This window comes from Mus musculus, chromosome X (assembly GCF_000001635.26).
Source record: "Mus musculus strain C57BL/6J chromosome X, GRCm38.p6 C57BL/6J".
Taxonomy (NCBI): Eukaryota; Metazoa; Chordata; class Mammalia; order Rodentia; family Muridae; genus Mus; species Mus musculus.
Window position 1 is genome coordinate 160,709,732 of NC_000086.7, and position 21,763 is coordinate 160,731,494.

Genomic DNA, 21,763 nt, shown 5'->3' on the forward strand with positions numbered 1-21,763 from the left:
ACCATCTAGTGACTGCCATATGCAGGGATCCATCCCATAATCAGCTTCCAAATGCTGACACCATTGCATACACTAACAAGATTTCGCTGAAAGGACCCAGTTATAGCTTTCTCTTGTGAGACTATGCCGGGGCCTAGCAAACACAGAAGTGGATGATCACGGTCAGCTATTGGATGGGTCACACAGCCCCTAATGGAGGAGCTAGAGAAATTACCCAAGGAGCTATAGGGAACTGCAACCCTATAGGTGGAACAACAATATGAACTAACCAGTACCCGGGAGCTCCTGTCTTTAGCTGCATATGTATCAAAAGATGGCCTAGTCGGCCATCACTGCAAAGAGAGGCCCATTGGACTTGCAAACTTTATATGCCCCAGTACAGGGGAACGCCAGGGCCAAAAAGGGGGAGTGGGTGGGTAGGGGATTGGGGGGGTGGGTATGGGGGACCTTTGGGATAGCATTGAAAATGTAAATGAGGAAAATACCTAATAAAAAAAAAGAAAACTCAAAACTAAAATGCCAATAGATTATAAGACTTGAAGATGAGTTAGAAGAAATAGTACCTCAGTGTAAGACAATATTAAATCTAAAAGAAAAGAAAACAGTGGGAGGGAGGAAACTTTCAGGAAATCTAGGACACTATGAAAAGACCAAACATAGCTGGGCGTGGTGGTGCACGCCTTTAGTCCCAGCACATGGGAGGCAGAGACAGGTGGATTTCTGAGTTCGAGGCCAGCTTGGTCTACAAAGTGAGTTCCAGGACAGCCAGGGCTATACAGAGAAACCCTGTCTCAAAAAAAAAAAAAAAAAGAAAATACAAATAATAGGTATAGAGGAAGGAAATCATCAGAGAAATGCAAATCAAAACAACCCTGAGATTCCATCTCACACCAGTCAGAATGGCTAAGATCAAAAATTCAGGTGACAGCAGATGCTGGTGAGGATGTGGAGAAAGAGGAACACTCCTCCATTGTTGGTGGGATTGCAAGCTTGTACAACCACTCTGGAAATCAGTCTGGCGGTTCCTCAGAAATTGGACATAGTACTACCGGAGGATCCCGCAATACCTCTTCTGGGCATATATCCAGAAGATGTCCCAACTGGTAAGAAGGACACATGCTCCACTATGTTCATAGCAGCCTTATTTATAATAGCCAGAAGCTGGAAAGAACCCAGATATCCCTCAACAGAGAAATGGATACAGAAAATGTGGTACATTTACACAATGGAGTACTACTCAGCTATTAAAAAGAATGAATTTATGAAATTCCTAGCCAAATGGATGGACCTGGAGGGCATCATCCTGAGTGAGGTAACCCAATCACAAAGGAACTCACACAATATATACTCAATGATAAGTGGATATTAGCCCAGAAACTTAGGATACCCAAGATATAAGATACAATTTGCCAAATACATGAAACTCTAGAAGAACGAAGACCAAAGTGTGGACACTTTGCCCCTTCTTAGAATTGGGAACAAAACACCCATGGAAGGAGTTACAGAGGCAAAGTTTGGAGCTGTGACAAAAGGATGGACCATCTAGAGACTGCCATATCTGGGGATCCATCCCATAATCAGCTTCCAAAAGCTGACACCATTGCACACACTAGCAAAATTTTGCTGAAAGGACCCAGATATAGCTGTCTCTTATGAGACTATGCTGGGGCCTAGCAAACACAGAAGTGGATGCTCACAGTCAGCTATTGGATGGATCACACGGCCCCCAATGGAGGAGCTAGAGAAAGTACCCAAGGAGCTAAAGGGATCTGCAACCCTATAGGTGGAACAACATTATGAACTAACCAGTACCCTTGAGCTCTTGACTCTAGCTGCATATGTATCAAAAGATGGCCTAGTAGGCCATCACTGCAAAGAGAGGCCCATTGGACTTGCAAACTTTATATGCCCCAGTACAGAGGAATGCCAGGGCCAAAAAGTGGGAGTGGGTGGGTAGGGGAGTGGGGGGGGGAGGGTATGGGGGACTTTTGGGATAGCATTGGAAATGTAAATGAGGAAAATACCTAATAAAAATATTTTTAAAAAAGAAGAAGAAATAGTACCTCAGTGTAAGACAATATTAAATCTAAAAGAAAAGAAAACAGTGGGAGGGGAGAAACTTTCAGGAAATCTAGGACACTATGAAAAGACCAAACATAGCTGGGAATGGTGGTGCATGCCTTTAGTCCCAGCACATGGGAGGCAGAGACAGGTGGATTTCTGAGTTCGAGGCCAGCTTGGTCTACAAAGTGAGTTCCAGGACAGCCAGGGCTATACAGAGAAACCCTGTCTCAAAAAAAAAAAAAAAGAAAAAAGAAAAAAAAGAAAAGACAAGACAAGACAAGTCAAGACCAAACATACAAATAATAGGTATAGAGGAAGAAAAAGGAAACCAGGTCAAAGGTACAGAAAATGTTTTTAACAAAATGATAGAGGATTATTTCCCTAACCTAAAAAACAGAGTTGCCTAGCAAGGTACAAGAAGCATGCAGAACACCAAATAGACTGCACAATGAACGAAATTCCCCCATGGCATATAATAATCAATACACTAATCATACAAAACAAAAAAGAATAGAAACACTGCAAGAGAAAAAAACCAAATCACTTATAAAGACAGGCCTATTAAAATAATGAGAGAGAGAGAGAGAGAGAGAGAGAGAGAGAGAGAGAGAGAGAGAGAGAAAGGCCAGCATATAAAGTTGTGTGGGTGGGGAGGTGGGAAGGATCTGTAAAGAGTTGGGAGAGGGGAAATATGATGAAAATATATTGTATGAAAAAATTTTAATTCAAAAAATATATTTCATCCAATATCCAACTCATGGGATGGTGCCCCCCATATTCAAAGTGGGTCTCCTCCCATCAGATAATCCATTTGGAAGTACACATGCAGACAAATATAGAACATATGTTCAAGTGATTTTAAATCTCGTCATATTGACAATAAAGACTGAACGATACAAGGACACTTACTCTATCGTTCTGTACAGTATTTAAGCAAAGTATATGGCTGGCATAATGAAGCAATAAAATAAAATGGAGAGGCTATGCCTGATAATTACAGAAGTGGATGCTCACAGTCATCTATTGGATGGAACACAGGGTCCCCAATGGAGAAGCTAGAGAAAGTATCCAAGTATCTGAAGGGGTCTGCAACCCTATAGGAGGAACAATATGAACTAACCAGTACCCCCAGAGCTCGTGTCTCTAGCTGCATATGTAGCAGAAGATGGCCTACTCGGCCATTGGGAGGAGAGGTCCTTGGTCTTGCAAAGATTCTATGCCCCAGTACAGGGGAAGGCCAGGTCCAGGAAGTGGGAGTGGGTGGGTTGAGGAACAGGGCAGGGGGAGGGTATAGGGGACTTTGGGGATAGCATTTGAAATGTAAATGAAGAAAATATTTAATAAAAATTGTTTAAAAAATAAAAATAAAATGGAAAGCATTGGAAAGAAGGAAGGAAAACTAATCCTATTTGAAGATGACATGACTTATAAAAAATTCTTAAATAATGAGCTCTTCATGACAACAACTCAAGTTAGAAAAACCGGAGGCTACAAAAATCATTTCAGACATTATAATGAACATTTCAAAACTGTTAAGGAAAGAATCTTATTTAGAGAAGCATCCAAAATAATAAAATACTATGACTATAAATGGAAAGACACACTATATTCATAGATCTCATGATTCAACTGTTAGGCTGGCAATGCTGCCCAAATACATTCAGTATAATCCCCCTGAACATTTTATGTGGATTTTAAAATAAGTCTAGAAATTGACTATAAAATCTTTATGAAAATGCAAAAGACCCAAAATACCTAGAGCAATCTTGTGAAAGAGAGAGTCTAAGAGACAGGTTTCTTTCTTTTTTTTTTAATAAATGACACACCATCTTTATTAAATGAAACAAACCATCTACGCAGAGACAGTCATTTGTCTGTGGCCCAGAAGTGCCTTCCCTCCTCTCCTTGGGACACAGTGTAAGCTACACAGTGCTTCTGAATGTCCTTTGACAACTTGACGTTGACTGGTGTCATCCATAGCTCCTGTTTGGTTCTGCCATAGCACATGCTGAACAAACTACTTCCTTTCACAAAGACTCAGATGAAGAACTATAAGCATCAGTTAAAACACACCATGCCTTCCTTGGATCTCTTTTTAACAATTAAACCAGCTATTGCTCTTCAATATGTGGGTCGCTTTTTTTGGCATTTGGGTCAAATTCCAACTGTGAAGATCCACTGAAGAAGTAGAGAAACCCAAATGCTTCAAAGACAGCACCCACCCTTGAGTCAACACCTGGAAATTCCTCAGCTATCTTCCTGGGAAATCTGGCTCTATGGATTGTTTCTTGTCATCAAACCTCCAGTATTTGTCCTCTACAAAGAAGTTGGTCTTCTTTTTCTCTTTATTAGAAATGGCAGCATTGATCTTCTTCACAGTGGCCTATATGATATACATGTAGGAACTCCCACAGCAACCCCTGATGTCCTCGGGGTACCCACCAAATCTAACTCTCTGGAACCTAAGACATCATCAATGTGCAGCTCTACTTTGTTCTTTGATGCAGTCAGCACCCTCCGGGGAGAAGTCTCTAGTCTCTGTCTTCCAAGTGCAGGGATTATGGGTGTGTGTACCTCCTAATGAAAACCAGGACTTTGTGCATGCTACACAGACATTCTCCCAACGGAATTACACTAAGGTGCCAAATTTCTTTTATAGTGCCAGGAATAGAACCCCAGTCTTTCACACATGCAAGAAGGCCCAGTCATCAAGTTAATTGATTTTATTTGAGTGTCCAGATTTAAAAAAAAATAGTGTTTTCAACAAATGATATCAGGAGAACCAGATCACCATGCACAAGGAATGTATTTATACCCAAACCTCAGATATGTGAAAATAACTCAAAATAGATATAAATAAATAAATAAATGTAAGAACTAAAACTACAAAGACTTTACAGATTAAATATGATTTCAAAAGAAAAAATACAAATTAAAAATAAGCTAGACTTTGCTAAAATTGAAAACTTTTTTCTGGAATTCTTTTTCTTTCTCTTTTCTTTTAATTGGCTATTTTCTTTATTTATATTTCAAATGTTATCCCCTTTCCCGGTTTCCCTGCCTCAGAAACCCCCTATCCCATCCCTCCTCCCTCTGCTTCTATGAAGGTGTTCCTCCACCCACCCACCCACTCCCACCTCCCCACCCTTGATTCCCCTACACTGGGGCATCTATCCAGCCTTCATAGGACCAAGGGCTTCTCCTCCCATGGATGCCAAACAAGTCTATCCTCTGCTACATATGCAGCTGGAGCCATGTGTACTCCTAGGTTGGTGGCTTAGACCCTGGGAGCTCTGGGGGGTCTGGTTGGTTGATATTGTAAGAACACTATTTTAAAAAGTTAAAAAATTGTCCCTTCTTTACAGAGGGTCTTTCTCTCTGCGTGCTTCTTGTGTTTCCTCACCCCAATAAAAGCCTTTCTTTAGCAGGCAATTCTATTTGCTGTGTTTGGGAATTCCCTCAGCTACAACCTGTGGAGCTTGAGATTTTCTCTGCCTTCTTATTCTTTAACTGGCGGACAAAATGAACCTGATCAAGACCCCCTAGATAGTAACACAACTGACCCCAGGATTCATATGTAGACTAAGCTGCAGTCTATCTGTCTTAGTCAGGGTTTCTATTCCTGCACAAACATCATGATCAAGAAGCAAATTGGGGAGGAAAGGGTTTATTTAGCTTACACTTCCACACTGGGGTCCATCACCAAGGGAAGTCAGGACTGGAATTCAAGCAAGTTAGGAAACAGGAGCTGATGCAGAGGCCATAGAGGGATGTTACTTAGTGGCTTGCTTCCCCTGGCTTTCTCTGCCTGCTCTCTTATAGAACCCAAGATTACCAGACCAGGGATGGTCCCACACACAAGGGGCCCTTCCCCCTTAATCACTAATTGAGAAAATGCCTTACAGCTGGATCTCATGGAGGCATTTCCCCAACTGAAACTCCTTTCTCTGTGATAACTCCAACTTGTGTCATGTTGACACCCAAAACCAAACCAGTACACCATCATAAGCTTTAAAGCAGTGGTTTTCAACCTTCCTAATGCTGTGACCCTTTAATATAGCTCCTCATGTTGTGGTGTCCCCCAACCATAAAACTATTTGCATTGATACTTCATAAACTGTAATGTTGATAGAGTTGTGAATTGTAATGTGAATATCTGACATGCAAGATATCTGATATGCGACTCCCAAAGTGGTCGAGACCCACAGGTTGAGAACTGCTACTCTACAGGATGAGGTGAGTTCACAAAGTTACACTGCTTCACACCAACTCTGGAGTTTTAAAAATTAAGCCTTTATTGGGTCCTATTTTCTTTAATTCATAACATTTCATTTGGACTTTCTGGTATTGCACTTATATTAATATCAAAAAGATTTCAAAGATACCCTTGTAAAAGACAGATTTCTCCTCCTCCTCTTCACACACACACACACACACACACACACACACACACACACCCTTTCCCACCAGGAAATATAAACCTGGGTCTCCCAGATGACGACACTAAACTCACAAGGGTGACAGTTAAGTTAAATGGCAGCTAGAAAACTTGCTGTGTTTTGTTATAGTTTAACTGCATAGTAAAGAAATTTAAAGACAGGACGAGTGCAGGAGTTCTGTCCTCCTTCCCCAGGATCTGTAGGCAGTTAACAGTTGTAGGAGGAGGGAGGTATTCTTCAGTAGTATAACCACTGATAAATTGTCCATGATCCTGCAAATAAGCCCTCACCCATGCTTCAGTAAGTAACACCAACTAAACTTGTTGGTTCACAAACTAAATGAATCAAAATACTATTATTTCCCAATTCCAAAGAAGAATGAGAGAAGAAGAGAAGGGGGATGAAGAAGAAGAGCAAAAGAAAGTGAAGAAACCTCATGCTAGTAAGCAAGTGCTAAAAAGATAGAAGGCAGAATGATAGTTCAAGGCCAGCTTGGACCATTCCTTAAACCTGACAGGGTGGTGCATGCTTGGGAGGTAGAGGCAGGCAGAACAGGAGTTCAAGGTCATTCTCAACTGCATAGTGAGTTCAAGCACATCCTAACTATAGGAGACCACCTCAAAAACAACATCAACAAATGGAAGACAAGTCATTGAGTGAGAAAAAATACTTACAAACTATATATTTGAGTGACAGGTGAGTCTACGTTGGTAAGCATAGCTGCTTTCCAAATTATATATTTGATAAGAAATTGGTAGGTCCTATGAAGGTTCTATGTCCCAGTATAGGGGAATGCCAGGACTGAGAATGGGTGTGGGTGGGCTGGGGAGCAGGGGGAGGGGATAGGGGGTAGGGGATTTTCAGAGGGGAAACTAGGAAAGGGGATAACATTTGAACTGTAAATAAAGAAAATAACTAATAAAAAAAGAAAAAGAAAGAAATTTGTATAAAGAATACATAACTCTTCCAACAAAATAGTATAAAGATAACAAATTTTAAAGTGGGTGGTTTGACATGGTGGCACATGCCTATGACTCCATCACTCAGGAGGCAGTGACAGGATTACTACTTTGAGGGCATCTATGCCATATAAGTAAGTTATAAGCCCCAGTGGGCTCCCTAGTAACATTCTGTCTCAAAAAAGTGGGGGTATAAATGATCTTAATGGATGCTTACTCTAAAGAGACTGGTACAAATGGTCAAGAAACACATGAAAAGAAGCCCAAAATTATTAGTCATTAGTCAAGTATAAATAGAAACACAACGAGATGCGTCAGAATACCCACTAGGATGGTTATGATAAAAAGACAATTAAAAAACTGTAGCCAAGGATTTTGAAAAATTGTAATACCAACACATTGCTGGTAGGAACACTGAATGGTATAGTCACTTTGAGGAAGTAGTTTAGAAGGTTCTCAAAATGTTAAGCATAGAGCTATTATATGACCCAGAAATTCTACTCATTGTTACATGTCTAGAAAACTGAAAGCCTATATTTACAGAATAACTTATATATGAATGTTCATAGAAGCATTGCTCATAATATTAAAAAATAGAGAAAAGTAGAAACAACTTATAACCTAATACCTACTACTAATTAATGAATGGGATAAACATAAAATGGACTGTTCTCACATGAAGTATTCCTCAACAATAAAAAGGAATATAATACTGAGAAATGCTACAAGAGAGAAGCCAAACACAAAGCCTACATAGTACATGGTTCCATTGAAATAAAATGTCTGAGTTAAATAAATCCATAGAGACAGATCATGAATGAACTGTTGTTAGGAATGTAGAGGAGAAAGAAAATGATTGGGGTTTTACTTAGGAGTCCTAGACAAGGGTGGTAGCTAAACACAGTTGCAAATATACTAAACGCTGCCGAGTTGTTTACTCTGCTGATTAATTTCATGTTATGTGAATCTTATCTCAATAAATTCTTTAATCTCTAAAGTCTAAGCTAATATTTCCATTTATGAATAACATTATAGAAGGTGAAAAACAATTAAAAGAGCTAGAACTTACTTAGGTCCCTTGAATGTTCCGTTATGAATGATGCTGAAGTCACCAAGTTGATACTGGACATTATTATGTCTGTGTTCTCTGTAAGAGCAAGGAGCACTCTTAATCTCTTAATCTTAAACTCTTAATCTCTTTAGCCCTTAAATATATGACCTTTTAAAATTATTTATTACTTTTTATTTTATGTATATGAATGCTTGTCTTCAGTGCCTGTGGAGGCTAGAAGAGACCACCGTTTCTCCTGGAACTGGAGTTTCAGGTGGTTGTGAACTACCATATGGGTGCTGGGAACCAAACTCAGATCCTCTGCTAGAGCAGCAATTACTCTTAACCACTGGACCACCTCTCCAGTGAGCTTAGTGTTTTAAAAAAAACCCAAGACATTTGACAAAATGTAAAGGACTGGTCAGGAGAGAGTGATGCAAAGGAGAATGTGAGTAACATACATATAACTATGACAAATTACATTCTGCGCATAGAAAGATGTCCTTAACGTGGCCCTTTATTTGTTCACTCCTTCTGTAAAAACAAATAAGGTAAATCAATTCCCCAGTCTGTGTTGTTAATAAACAACTACTATGGAATTAGGTTGTGACATGCTTAAAGATTCTAAACAGTTGGTGTGCCTGTCATGCTCCTTCCTACTTTCAGAAATAAGCCTGCACACTTAGCACAAGTTAGCCGAGGAGAACCATAGTTGATCCCAAAGAAAAATACCCTCAACTAACTAATACAGGATACTCTATCCTCAAATCTCTACCATAAGCTGGGGAAACTTTGAACTGAAATATAGAATAAAACCCAATAAAGATACCCATAATCTAGATAGGAAAAAATGTTGGAACTCAGAAGCAAAGGGTTCATATAATTGTCCCAGTTTGTTATTTTAGTTTGCGTATAGAAGCTAGGTGCCTTCAACATGTAAGCAAGTTTCAGCTAAACTCCAGAAGCCATGGAAAAGTAAAATAAACAAAGAGAATATTTAAGTCTCTAACTCTTCGGAGGTAGAAGTAGGTAGGGGATCTATGCAGGAGCAATGCACTTCTTTTAGAATCAGATTATCTACCTGGTATTCTCACTAAATTATTTTTAAATCGTAAGGCAAATCTCATGAAGTTCTGTGTTTAATAGGTATTTTTAAAATGTCATTGAGTTATAAAAGCTAATAAAATTCAGTGGCACCACTAAATGTCACATATGTGTGGTGTACCTTATTATATGACTTTAGAAGAAGTAGATATAAATTCCATTGTCTTTTTGGTTTCCTGCCACTGAGTTACAAATGGATACTTTATACTGCAACATTTTAACAGAAACCAAATCAAACATCTGTCTTAGATAATACTTTGTGTGATACCATAAACTCAAAGTTGCATCTTTCTACAGGTGCTTTCCCATGTTCCCCCGATATTTCAACTTCAGCCTACATAATGATGATTCTGAATCACACAGGGCAGCTTGAGAACCATGGCAATAACAGGAAGGAGTATGGTCTGGCTTAATCCCTCATTTTCATTCATAAAAACAGGCTTGTCCCCAGTACTCACCTTTCTTAGATTTGTTGCCTTTTTTTGAAGAAGTGCCACAGCCCATGACTTCTAAAACATATTATGCTTAGAAATTCAACTTCTGGTTCCAAGTGAGAGTGTGAAGTCCCTCTCTACCTGCTTCAAGAAACCACCAACTGATTCCCTTCAGTCCATAGATGCTATGTAGAAGACAGAGGAGGGAGGGAAAGCACCAGTTAACAGCATGGTAGCTAAGGGTCTGCCCAGCAGGATTCATCTGATGCTTCTAAATGGTCCTTCATCATGCAACATGAAAGTGATCACATACAATCTGATCCTTGTTTATTTCCCAGACCACAGGAACAGCCACAAAACAGCTATAGATAGTTTGTGCTGCCACACCAAAATGATAGTTTCCCATGTCTAGGTCAGCTCGAGCTTTGTATAAAATCGAGCACCAAAAATGAAAAGAAACATGGAAATGTAAGAGTGTATAATTTTATAATTAAAACACAGAGGATGGAATATGAAAGAGCTCACATAATTCAGTTGTTTTGGCTTCAAAACCAAAAGTAATTAACTCTATCTAGGCTTTTAAGCACAAATTGGAGGCTGACTATGAGACAAAAACAACACATTTAGCTATGCCAAAAATCAAATCAAAGCAAGTATTTGGCAACTTTCCTTACAATCAGTGAGGAAGGGGCTTCCTTACAAATAGGGGGCTCATGGCCTCCCCTAAAACTTACAAAGCATAATTAAGCTTCCAAATTTGGCAGAGGCTGCTCCAAAGCCTTGATGCCTACCTTCATGCTTACTATGTCCTTCAGACAAGGCGCCCAGATTGGTGCGTTTAGAAGCACCTGGTGAAAGGTTTACAACAGGGTTTCTCTGGGCAGCACACCATCTTGTCATCATCTCATGCTCTCACTGGGGGGTAGGGGGGTATGTCTTTTATTTTGTGATCGTTTCAGATGCCCTATTTATATGGATAAGAATACAGAGAACAAGTGTATTTTTCTTCTACTTTAAAAGCATTAAAAATTTCAACTTAGCTAAAGAAAGGAAACATTGAAATGACCAGACTAGAGTATAGCTCAAGGGAGTAGGGCATGTTCTTGGCATGTCTGATACTCTATGGCAGTGGTTCTCAACCTTGCTAATGTTAGGACTCTTTAATACAGCCCCTCATGTTGTGGTGAACCCCACCGCCAGCCATAAAATTATTTCCATTGCTACTTCATAACTGTAATTTTGCTACGGGTATGAGCTGTGTTGTAAATATTTTTGGAGAGAGAGGTTTGTTAAAGGGGTCCTGACCCACAGGTTTGAGAACCACTGCTTTAAATTTGAGTCCAGGCACCAAAATTAAATACATACATTTTAACTAAATAAAAAATCAGTCTGTGCAGGTGAGAGTGCGGACTACAGAAGCTACACAGCTTCTGGGACAGGCAGAAGCAACACAGCTTCTGGGGCAGACCCTGTTGCGGGCTTCAGACATCCAGGCACCTTCCCTGCCAGAGGAGAGGTGTCTGCCCCGCCCAGGAGGACTTTGCCGGAGCCAAAGGGATGGCACCTGGGGGAGCCATCTTGGATCCCAGATCTCCCAGAGACAAGTCTGCACAGGTGAGAGTATGGACTACAGAAGCTAACAGCTTCTGGGGCAGGCCCTGTTTTGGGCCTTCATCTTTGGCCAGGAGGCAGGTCTAAATGCCAGATATCTGTGCACCTTCCCTGCAAGGGGAGAGCTTGCCTGCAGAGAGTACTCTGACCACTGAAACTCAGGAGAGATCTAGACTCCCAGGTCTGCTGAAAGAGGCTAACAGAATAACAGAGGGAACAAGCTCCAACCACAGACAATTATAACAACTAACTCCAGAGATTACCAGATAGCAAATGGCAAACATAAGAATCTTACTAACAGAAACCAAGACCACTCACCATCATCAGAAACCAGCACTCCCAACTCAGCCAGTCCTGGATAACCCAACACACCTGAAAACCTAGACTCAGATTTAAAAGCATACTTCATGATGATGGTAGAAGACATCAAAAAGGACTTTAATAACTCACTTAAATAAATACAGGAGAACACTGTTAAAAAGGTAGAAGTCCTTAAAGAAAAACAGGAAAACACAACCAAACAGGTGATGGAATTGAACAAAACCATACAAGACCTAAAAAGGGAAGTAGAAACAATAAAGAAAACCCAAACTGAGACAACGATGGAGATAGAAACCCTAGGAAAGAAATCTGGAACCATCTGAATGTGAGCATCAGCAACAGAATACAAGAGATGGAAAAGAGAATCTCAGGTGCAGAAGATTTCATAGAGAACATGGGCACAACAATCAAAGAAAATGCAAAATGCAAAAAGATCCTAACTCAAAACAGCCAGGAAATCCAGGACACAATGAGAAGACCAAACCTACAGATAATAGGATTAGATGAGAATGAAGATTTTCAACTTAAAGGGCCAGCAAATATCTTCAACAAAATTATAGAAGAAAACTTTCCAAACCTAAAGAAAGAGATGCCCATGAACATACAAGAACCCTACAGAACTCCAAATAGACTGGACCAGAAAAAGAAATTCCTCCCGACACATAATAATCAGAACAACAAATGCTCTAAATAAAGATAGACTACTATAAGCAGTAAGGGAAAAAGGTCAAGTAACATATAAATGCAGGCCTATTAGAATTACACCAGACTTTTCACCAGAGACTATGAAAGCCAGAAGATCCTGGACAGATGTTATACATACACTAAGAAAACACAAATGCCAGCCCAGGCTACTATACCCAGCCAAACTCTCAATTACCGTAGATGTAGAAACCAAAGTATTCCATGACAAAACCAAATTCATACAATATCTTTCGACAAATCCAGCCCTTCAAAGGATAATAACAGAAAAAAAAATACAAGGATGGAAACTATGCCCTAGAAAACGCAGGAAAGTAATCCTCCAACAAACCAAAAAGAAGACAGCCACAAGAACAGAATACCAACTCTGACAACAAAAATAATAGGAAGAAACAATTACTTTTCCTTAATATCTCTTAATATCAATGGACTCTATCCCCCAATAAAAAGACAGACTAACAGACTGGCTATACAAACAGGACACAATGTTTTGCTGCTTACAGGAAACCCATCTCAGGAAAAAAGAGACGCTACCTCAAAGTAAAAGGCTGGAAAACAATTTTCCAAGCAAATGGTCTGAAGAAACAAGCTGGAGTAGCCATTCTAATATCTAATAAAATCAACATCTAACCCAAAGTCATCAAAAAAGACAAGGAGGGGCACTTCATACTCATCAAAGGTAAAATCTTCCAAGAGGAACTCTCAATTCTGAATATGTATACTCCAAATGCAATGACAGCCACATTCATTAAAGACACTTTAGTAAAGTTCAAAGGACACATTGCACCTCACATAATAATAGTGGGAGACTTCAACACACCACTTTCATCAATGGACACATCATAGAAACAGAAACTAAACAGGGAAACAGTGAAACTAACAGAAGTTATGAAACAAATGGATTTAACAGATATCTACAGAACATTTTATCCTAAAACAAAAGGATATAACTTCTTCTCAGCACCTCATGGTACCTTCTCCAAAATTGACCATATAATTGGTCACAAAACAGACCTCAGCAGATACAAAAATATTGAAATTGTCCCATGCATCCTATCAGATCACCATGGACTAAGGCTAATCATCAATAACAACATAAATAATAGAAAGCCAACATTCACGTGGTAACTGAACAACACTCTTCTCAATGATACCTTGGTCAAGGAAGAAATAAAGAAATTAAAGACTTTTTAGAGTTTAATGAAAATGAAGCCACAACATACCCAAACTTATGGGACACAATGACAGCATTTCTAAGAGGAAAACTCATAGCTCTGAGTGCCTCCAAAAAGAAACTAGAGAGAGCACACACTAGCAGCTTGACAACACACCTAAAAGCTCTAGAACAAAAGGAAGCAAATTCACTCAAGAGGAAGAGACAGCAGGAAATAATCAAACTCAGGGGCGAAAACAATCAAGTGGAAACAAGAAAAACTATTCAAAGAATCAACCAAACGAGGAGCTGGTTCTTGGAGAAACCCAAAAAAATAGATAAACCCTTAGCCAGACTCACTAGAGGGCACAGGGAAAGCATCCTAATTAACAAAATCAGAAATGAAAAGGGAGACATAACAACAGGTCCTGAAGAAATCCAAAACACCATCAGATCCTTCTACAAAAGGCTATACTCAACAAAACTGGAAAACCTGGATGAAATGGACAAATTTCTAGACAGATACCAGGTACCAAAGTTAAATCAGGATCAGATTAATGACCTAAACAGTCCTATATCCCCTAAAGAAATAGAAGCAGTCATTAATAGTCTCCCAACCAAAAAAAGCCCAGGACCAGATGGGTTTAGTGCAGAGTTCTATCACACCTTCAAAGAAGATCTAATTCCAGTTCTTCTCAAACTATTCCACAAAATAGAAACAGAAGGTACTCTACCCAATTCATTCAATGAAGCCACAATTACTCTGATACCTAAACCACAGAAAGACCCAACAAAGATAGAGAACTTCAGACCAATTTCCCTTATGAATATTGATGGAAAGTACTCAATAAAATTCTTGCTAACGGAATCCAAGAACACATCAAAACAATCATCCATCCTGACCAAGTAGGTTTCATTCCAGAGATGCAGGGATGTTTTAATATATGGAAATCCATCAACATAATCCACTATATAAACAAACTCAAAGACAAAAACCACATGATAATCTCATTAGATGCTGAGAAAGCATTTGACAAAATCCAACACCCATTCATGATTAAAGTCTTGAAAAGATCAGGAATTCAAGGCTCATAACTAAACATGATAAAAGCAATCTACAGCAAACCAGTAGCAAACATCAAAGTAAATGATGAGAAGCTGGATGCAATCCCACTACAATCAGGGACTAGACAAGGCTGCCCACTTTTCTCCCTACCTATTCAATATAGTACTTGAATTCCTAGCAAGAGCAATTCGACAACAAAAGGAGATCAAGGGTTACAAATTGGAAAGGAAGAAGTCAAAATATCACTATTTACAGATAATATAATAGTATATATAAGTGACCCTAAAAATTTCACCAGAGAACTCCTAAACCTGATAAACAGCTTCAGTGAAGTAGCTGGATATAAAATTAACTCAAACAAGTCAATGGCCTTTCTCTACACAAAGGATAAGCAGGCTGAGAAAGAAATTAGGGGAAAAACACCCTTCACAATAGTCACAAATAATATAAAATACCTTGGTGTGACTCTAACTAAGGAAGTGATAGATCTGTATGGTAAGAACTTCAAGTCTCTGAAGAAAGAAATTAAAGAAGATCTCAGAAGATGGAAAGATCTCCCATGCTCATGGATGGGCAGGATCAATATAGTAAATATGGCTATCTTGCCAAAAGCAATCTACAGATTCAATGCAATCCCAATCAAAATTCCAACTCAATTCTTCAATGAATTAGAAGGAGCAATTTGCAAATTCATCTGGAATAACAAAAAACCTAGGATAGCAAAAACTCTTCTCAAGGATAAAAGAACCTCTGGTGGAATCACCATCCCTGACCTAAAGCTTTACTACGGAGCAATTGTGATAAAAACTGCATGGTACTGGTATAGTGACAGACAAGTAGACCAATGGAATAGAATTGAAGACCCAGAAATGAACCCACACACCTATGGTCACTTGATCTTTGACAAGGGAGCTAAAACCATCCAGTGGAAGAAAGACAACATCTTCAACAAATGGTGCTGGCACAACTGGTGGTTATCATGCAGAATGTGAATTGATCCATTCCTATCTCCTTGTACTAAGGTCAAATCTAAGTGGATCAAGGAACTCCACATAAAACCAGAGACATTGAAACTTATAGAGGAGAAAGTGGGCAAAAGTCTCGAAGATATGAGCACAGGGGAAAAATTCCTGACTAGAACATCAATGGCTTGTGCTGTAAGATCGAGAATCGACAAGTGGGACCTCATAAAATTGCAAAGCTTCTGTAAGGCAAAAGACACTGTCAATAAGACAAAAAGGCCACCAACGATTGGGAAAGGATCTTTACCAATCCTAAATCAGATAGGGGACTAATATCCAATATATATAAAGAACTCAAGAAGGTGGACTCCAGAAAATCAAATAACCCCATTAAAAAATGGGGCTCAGAGCTAAACAAAGAATTCTCACCTGAGGAATACTGAATGGCTGAGAAGCACCTGAAAAAAATGTTCAGCATCCTTAATCATCAGGGAAATGCAAACCAAAACAACCCTGAGATTCCACCTCATACCATAGCTGTCTCTTGTGAGACTATGCTGGGGCCTAACAAACACAGAAGTGGATGCTCACGGTCAGCTATTGGATGGGTCACACGGCCCCCAATGGAGGAGCTAGAGAAAGTACCCAAGGAGCTAAAGGGAACTGCAACCCTATAGGTGGAACAACAATATGAACTAACCAGTACCCCGGAGCTCTTGTCTCTAGCTGCATATGTATCAAAACATGGCCTAGTCAGCCATCACTGGAAAGAGAGGCCCTTTGGACTTGCAAACTTTATATGCCCCTTACAGGGGAACGACAGGGCCAAAAAGGTGGAGTGGATGGGTAGGGGATTGGGGGTGGGTGGGTATGGGGGCCTTTTGGGATAGCATTGGAAATATAAACGAGGAATATACCTAATAAAAAAAAAAGAGAAAAAAAAGAAAATGATTGCATTTTGCGATGCATTTCATTTAAACTAACACAATTAAAGTTATTTCAAAAAAAAAAAGAATGGCTAAGATAAAAAATTCAGGTTACAGCAGATGCTGTCGAGGATGTGGAGAAAGAAGAACACTCCTCCATTGTTGGTGGGATTGCAAGCTTGTACAACCACTCTGGAAATCAGTCTGGTGGTTCCTCAGAAAATTGGACTGGAGCATCCTGCAATACCTCTCCTGGGCATATATCCAGAAGATGTTCCAACCTGTAAGAAGGACACATGCTCCACTATGTTCATACTAGCCTTATTTATAATAACCAGAAGCTGGAAAGAACCCAGATGTCCCTCAACAGAGGAATGGATACAGAAAATGTGGTACATTTACACAATGGAGTACTATTCAGCTATTAAAAAGAATGAATTTATGAAATTCCTAGGCAAATGGATGGACCTGGAGGGTATCTTCTTGAGTGAGGTAACCCATTAACAAAAGAACTCACATGATATGTACTCACTGATAAGTGGATATTAGCCCAGAAACTTAGAATACCCAAGATACAAGATACAATTTGCTAAACACATGAAACTCAAGAAGAATGAAGATCAAAAAAGTGTGGACACTTTGTCCCTTCTTAGAATTGGGAACAAAACACTCATGGAAGGAGTTACAGAGACAAAGTTTGGAGCTGAGATGAAAGGATGGACCTTGAGACTGCCACACCCGGGAATCCATCCCATAATCAGACTCCAAATGCTGACACCATTGCATACATTAGCAAGATTTTGCTGAAAGTACCCTGATATAGCTGTCTCTTGTGAGGCTATGCCGCCGGTGCCTGGCAAACACAGAAGTAGATGCTCACAGTCAGCTATTGGATGGAGCACATGGCCCCAATGGAGGAGCAAGAGAAAGTACCCAAGGAGCTGAAGGGGTCTGCAACCCTATAGGTGGAACAACAATATGAACTAACCAGTACCCCCCGGAGCTTGTGTCTCTAGCTGCATATGTAGCAGAAGATGGCCTAGTCGGCCATCACTGGGAGGAGATGCCCCTTCGTCTTGCAAACTTTCTATGCCTCAGTATAGGGGAAAGCCAGGGCCAAGAAATGGGAGTGGGTAGACAGGGAAGTGGGGGGAGGGTATGGGGGACTTTTGGGATAGCATTTGAAATGTAAATGAATAAAATACCTAATTTTTAAAAATTCAATAATAATTGGTTAAATAATAATTGATTATTTTTAATCAATAATAACCTCAATAATCAGTTATTCTGATAAAAACTGGTTTCTTTATATATTAAGTTAATTAACCCTTAAACATTGGTTTATTTCAAATTGTTTGGGAATTTCTTTTGTGGATTTCTTTTCTGTTAGTGGTTTTGTTTTCACATGTTGAGTTTTGTTTGTTTCATTTTGAGATTGAGTCTTAGGTGGCTCAGGCTGGCCTCAAATTCCCTATGCAACCATGCAAAGATGACCTTGACTCCTAATCCTCCATGTTTACTTCACCAGTGCTATGATAACAGATATGTACCACCCAGTTTATGCAGTGCTAGAGGTTTCATGTATGCAAGGCAAGCACTCCACCAATGGAGCCGACATAATTCACTTGCTCTGACTCAAAGCTGAAAGTAATTAACTCTATCTAGGCTTTCAACCACAAATTAGAGACTGACTATAAGACAAAAACATTGAATTATGCCAAAACCAAATTAAAGTGAACATTTTGGCTATATTCCTTAGAATCCCTAAGAACTTAGAAACCTTCTTACAAGAAAACAGAAAAAGAAAAGAAAACTAAACTAACCTAAAAACAAACAACAACAAAACCAAGACCTCTCTCAAATGTATGAATCTGAGATTCTCAGATCTCCCTTTTGTATGTTTTCTAAACCAAACTGTTGTACAATAGTTTAAAGATTAAAGCATTCTATCTTGCAAGGAAGCTCTTTAAGCAGAAAGGTATTATTTTTATCCAATAATAACCTTAATAATCAGTTATTCTGATAAGAACTCAAAATAGCTCCAGGAAGTCCCTAAAACTCACTAGGCCTCTCCCTGCTAGAGTAAGCAATACAGACAACTGAGAGTCACTCTCTGATAAGCAATTCACTCTCAGAGGAGCCAAACTATAAAGAAGACTCTGAGACTAGAACAGCTGCCTGGAAAAAGCAAAAGCCAGCTAAGCATCCTGGAAGAGATTTCAATCAACTGAGTCACTTGGAAGGGACTTTCTCCAACCTGCTGAGCTGCCTGCAGACTGTGCAGTGTGCTCTAGGTTCCCAAATTTTGTGAGTTGTTTGTCACCCATGCTGGGGAGGGCTTTGCTGATGTAGCTCTCTTTGAGTCATTTCTGTCCCTGTAAGTAACCCCTCACCCATACTCGTGTAAGTAACCCACCTCACTTAAATTCATTGGTTTATCAAGTTGAGCTTTGATGGTATCCATACTTTGGTTTGTTATGGGCTTTCTGTCTGGGGTGAGTAGAGTTGTGTGTTGTCTCCCAAGGAAAAAAAATGTGTCAAACAATACATGGATAAAATGTTAATGAACTCAAGTTCAAAGGCAGAATGAACCTTGTGACACTCCACTCCATTCTTCAGGATCACCATAGATCCACTATATCACAATCTATATATCATAATCTATAAGCCTAAGCACATTTGTTCAGGAAGCAGGGGAGGAGTAAGAAGAGAAGATGGAGGAGATGGAGTCTTGGGAAGGAGGGAAGAAAACAGTCAGTTTGGCAAGATTTGAATAAAGGAATTCCAAACATTTAAAGGTATGAAAGACCTTTAAAATTAATATGTATACAGACAGAAGGAAATTAAGCAATTTGCTTAGTGTCATGTAGGCCTATAGTTGTCAAATTTAGTTAGTAATTAGAATTATCTGAGGAATTTTTTAAATCTCCCAGTGCTCAGCTTGAACCATTAAATCAGAGTCTATGAGAGTTTAAAAGAGACTGATGCCCAAGTCTTACCCCTTGAGACTCTCCTATTATTGTTACTCAATGGTGACTAAGCATCAGATTTGGGGACTGCCGGGATGGCTCAGTCAGTAATGTGCTTGCTGTACAAGCATAAGAAACCCGAGTCTCATCTCCAGTACCAAGTTAATAAAAAACAACGCAACAAAATCAAAACAAAACCAACCAACCAACCAAACAAACAAACAAAACAAAACAGGCACGGTAGTGCACACTTGTAATGTAAGCAATGAAGAAGCAAAAACTGGATAGATCCCTGTTTCTCAGTGATCAGCCAGCCTGGCCTAACCAAGGATTTCTAGGCCCTTGAGAGACCTTGTCTCAAAACAAAACAAGAACACAGCAGCAGCAACAGCAACAACAACAACAACAAAGTAACAAATGTGGACAGCTTTGGAGATACAGTGCACAAAGTTAATCTTTGGCTTAAGCAGAACATACAGTGCACCTACACATATATGAACACACACACACCTTATTTGCACACTCACATACATATATACACACAAATAATAAAATAATATAATAGACTAAAGATGCTGTTAAATTTTTCCAAAACATTCTAATACCCACCAAGCTTGACAGTCTCCTCTAGAGGACACATTAGCAAATGCATGGTGCCACCCAACAATCAGGTTTCTAGCAATGCTGTCCAGTCCTTCTATTTGAAACTGAATTTTTCCCGTCACAGTTACAAAGCTGTAGTTTGAGGCATCTTTCTTACTTTTTAAATTAGAGCACCATTTGCACTCTCGAGAATTTCTCAAAGGTCACTTGTGGCATATCTATGGGAGAGCAAGTTCTTTGACCCCTGGAAGTAATTATTCCAGACTCATAAGCAGTCTCCAAGTCAGGGATTTCCAATGGGGGAGAGGATTAAAATGAAGATTCCTAGGCTGTATCAATAAAACTAGACATCTCTTTAAACCTGGGGTCTTGGAATCTGCATTGAAACATGACTATGTGCTGGGGGGAGGGGTATAGCTGAGTGATAGAGCTCTTTCCTAGCATGTCTAAGAACTTCAGGTTCAATCCCCAAAACTGTAAAATGAAATAAAGTTTACCCTTTAGAAAACATAGATACAGACAGTCCACATATTACAGGGCTAAAAAACAAAACAAACAACCAAAGCAAAACAAAAAACAAACAAACAAAAAAACTATCTTCCAATAGTATCCATGTTTCCTTGGCTCTTGCTCTATCTGTATGCTAGTTCTTCCATTCCATTTTATGAGCTATAAGAGTAGGACCTTGAAGGGCTGAGAGATGGCTCTGCTGTCAAGTGCACTGCCTTCTCCTTCAAAGTATTCTGACTCTTTTCTTAGTACCTACATGTTGCCTCACAATCGTACCTGGGAATCCAATGCCCTCTTCTGTCCTCCACAGGTATTGGGCACACACATGGTGCACAGACATACATGTAGGTAAGGCATACATGCAAATTAAAAAAATTAAAATTTTAAAGAGTTGGGCCTTGAGTAAGCAAAAAAACAAAAACAAAAAACTGGATTATACTGGTTTAATCTGGACTTTCTTTTGCCAGGAAAATAAATAAATAAATAAATAAATAAATAAAGCAGTGTCGCTCCAAAAATAATTGGCTCTCCACCCCGTCAAAGTTAATTAATCACACAACAAAATTACATATGTAAGATTTATTAGAAAGCTGGGCACATTAACACATGCCTACACTCTCAGCACTCAAGAGTTTGAGGTGCTGGATAGAACTAAACCTATCAACGCCCAGTCACAAATGGTGGATGGGCACACAGGGCCTTATTCCCCACCACTGAACTATTGGCTACTGACGGATTCTGGATGAGGTCAGTCATTGTCTTCAGTTGGTACTCTCCAGTAAAGCCATCAGGCTTCATTAGATAGTTTTATGCAAAGGTACACTCATATTGGCCCTGCCTAAGTTGGTCACAAAAGAAAACAAAAAGATGTGGGCATGGGAAAGGGACC

At 39.5% G+C, this 21,763-nt stretch overlaps 1 protein-coding gene across 5 annotated transcripts in view; it reads right to left on the bottom strand.

The window, feature by feature from the left end:
- Ppef1 (protein phosphatase with EF hand calcium-binding domain 1) overlaps window positions 1–21,763 on the bottom strand; it is a 128,872-nt gene that overhangs the window by 87,313 nt on the left and 19,796 nt on the right. For 2 of the 5 annotated variants that reach the window (XM_017318480.1, XM_011247818.1), the window contains exons 3-4: window positions 10,076–10,236; window positions 8,532–8,609 (exon numbers count right to left, since the gene is read on the bottom strand). The exons of 1 other annotated variant lie outside the window; for it this stretch is intronic. In XM_017318480.1, coding sequence (XP_017173969.1) covers window positions 8,532–8,609; window positions 10,076–10,121 — 124 coding nt within the window. In that variant the 5' untranslated portion in view covers window positions 10,122–10,236. Of the gene's footprint in view, window positions 1–8,531; window positions 8,610–10,075; window positions 10,242–21,763 lie in introns of those variants that run through there. 2 more of the 5 variants (XM_017318481.1, NM_011147.1) reach the window with 2 other exon arrangements.